Source organism: Crocuta crocuta, unplaced genomic scaffold (assembly GCF_008692635.1).
Source record: "Crocuta crocuta isolate KB4526 unplaced genomic scaffold, BGI_CrCroc_1.0 scaffold103, whole genome shotgun sequence".
Classification (NCBI taxonomy): Eukaryota; Metazoa; Chordata; class Mammalia; order Carnivora; family Hyaenidae; genus Crocuta; species Crocuta crocuta.
Window position 1 is genome coordinate 486162 of NW_027529192.1, and position 2813 is coordinate 488974.

General features: G+C 39.1%; 1 protein-coding gene across 1 annotated transcript in view; it reads left to right on the top strand.

Moving 5' to 3' along the window:
* The window catches only part of PRKAR2B (protein kinase cAMP-dependent type II regulatory subunit beta), a 116089-nt gene that overhangs the window by 4091 nt on the left and 109185 nt on the right, over positions 1-2813 (top strand). Inside the window, exon 3 of the mRNA XM_077758335.1 lies at positions 549-644. Within this exon, the coding sequence (XP_077614461.1) occupies positions 549-644 (96 nt within the window). The remainder of the gene's footprint in view (positions 1-548; positions 645-2813) is intronic.

Below are 2813 nucleotides of genomic sequence, written 5' to 3' on the forward strand. Positions count from 1 at the left end.
TTGGGGTAGGGGTGTCTGTGTGTGACACCAAGGAGGTAGCCAGCGGAGTGGGAATCAATCAAGGAGGAGAGGAAATCACTGAAATTAAAGAAGACATGTTGGGGTGCCTGGGTGGCTCAGCCGGTTGAGCGACTGACTCTTGGATTTTGGCTCAGATCATGATCTTGAGATTTGTGAGTTCAAGCCCCTCCTTGGAATCTGCACCAACAGCATGGAGCCTGCTTCGAATTCTGTGTCTCCCTTTCTCTCTGCCCTTCCCCCCCCCCAATAAATAAACATTTAAAAAACTTTAATTAAAAAAATAAAGAAGACACCAGCAAGCAAGTTAATGAAAGGTGGAGGAGGCCACTGACTCAGGCAAGTTTCATGGTGAGACATTCTAACCCACAGATGTCAGATAAAGGAGAAAATGGCCCCTGGCTCGATAGACAGCTACACAGCTAGCTAGCAAAATGAGAAAGTAGATAAGCAAGTAAGCAAATAAGTAAGTGCCTATAAAAAGAGGAAAAGAGTAGCAGTGTGAACCTCATGTCGTCTGTTTTCCCCAGAGAAAGAAGTCTGCAAAACCTTGTGAGTGACACTGAGACGCCTAGGGGGGACCGTCCACGTGGTCTGGCCCTGAAAAGAGAGCCTCTTATGATTACGTAAGTCTTAGGGGGCGAAACAGGACTCTGTCTACTGCTCTGGGATTGCACGGTTTATTTTCCGAATGGAAGACTGGATTTTAAGTGGCACAGGCAACCGTCTGAGAGCTGGAAAGCATCATAAAGTTCAGGAGGGAAAAGAGAGTTCCTGGAACAGACTGGCTTACCATTGCATTTGCAAATAACTCCCCTACTGTCAAAATCGGCCTTTGGCAGATATATTTGGTTTGATTCTGGAGAAAAGGGAAATAATAAAATCCATGACACCAGTACTTTTGACTATCTCATTTAAGTAAACTAGCAAAAGAATAGCAGTAATTGGAGGTCCTCAACACGTTCGGATTCAGACTAAAATTTTTTCATAATTTCATTGCAAAGGCTACTAGTAGCAAGCGACAGAATCATAACTCTGGCCTAATACTATGCTGCAAATAAGAAGATAACAGACTTGACTTTCCAGTATGTTCAAACCAATAACGGGGTGACCAAAAAGGGCCTGAATAGATGCCTTTGTCCCAGGAGACAGTCGTCAATACAATGAGGCATATATTGTTTAAAAATAGAGCCAGCATATGGGTTGCCTTCTAACTGTGTGAAATATATAAAAGTGCTAGGAACATGTGATTAGAATTCCAATACATTATGGATAAAGCTTGAAATAAGGCAAGAATATTCATGCAACCCTCTGTGATATGCATAACAATACAAACTGAAAATACACTGCATGGTAAAGTGCCAATGAAACATTAATAAGCAAAAATTTCGGTGCATAATCAGTGCAAGTAGAGGGCTATTAAAGATTGGAAATCTACTGTTTAGGGTAAAATGAGGTTATATAAATAAAGACGGCAAAATTAGAAATGGTAGAGGCAATCTGTTTTGTGTATCAAAGGATCAAGAGAAAATAATATATAAAATATGATCCCAAATTTCTTTTAAGAAATAACAGCTGCTATCTCTAAATATTAGGAATATGGGAAATTATAATTTTTTCTTTATGCTTTCTTGTTTTTCAAATAATCTCATGCATTATTATCTAAAATACTGTTTTTAAAAATTGTGCTACAGACTTAAGGCCACATATTATCATAAGGACGACAAGACCAGATAGATTCTGTTTTCATTTTGGTAACAAACACGCAGGTCTAGATTCAGTGTAAACAACTACAGAGGAATAGAGACAGAGTTGAGGAAAAAATAAAAAAAAGAATGAGAAAAGAAGAAATACCTTCATTAGAATTTTAAGAGTAATGTTTCTGGGGCGTCTGGGTGGCTCAGTTGGTTGAGTGTCTGACTTCAGCTCAGGTCATGATTTCACAGTTCGTGAGTTCGAGCCTGAGGGTTGGGCTCTGTGCTGACAGCTCAGAGCCTGGAGCTGCTTCAGATTCTGTGTCTCCCTCTCTCTCTGTCCCTCCCCTGCTCACCCTCTGTCTCTCTCTCTCTCTCTCTCTCTCTCTCAAAAATAAATAAACATTAAAAAAAAGAGTTATGTTTTTAAAAGGAGAAAGATTTAAAGACAATAACTGGAAGAGATATTAAATAAAAAAATTAGACAGAGTTGCTTTCCTATAGAGTCTAAAATTTTAGTATGTATATTGTATAGCATGTGAAGTGTTTCTATTGAGAAATCTATAGAATCACAGAACTCTAGACTTAAAGATAACCTTAGAGATTATCTAGTATCAATTCCACCATTTTATAGAAAAAACTGGGACCCACAAAGGCAAAGTGGCTCAGACCTAGTCAGAGAGAGTTTGGGATTTGAACACAGTACTAAGCATTCAGGGTTCCTTTCGCCTGGTTTTATTTTCATTATAGTTTATGGTGCATGTGAGCATTGAAGTCTTCTTCCTACAACTTCCAAAAAAGAGAAGGAGCATTCATTAGGGGTAGGCCACGAAATGATAAATGCATATTTTAAAGGGATGTGTTCAACTTTTTTGCAACTAACCAGGAACTAGAAGAAAGAGAAATTGCTTCCAAATTGAATGGAGAAAATGCGGGTGGGACCACACGGGATGTCCTGAACTAAGAAAGTATGAAAAAAAGATGGGGCACCTGGCTGGCTCAGTCAGTAAAGCACACAATTCTTGATCTCATGGTCATGAGTTCAAGCCCCATGTTGGGTGTGAAGACTACTTAAAAAAAAAAAAAAAAAGATAAGACAGA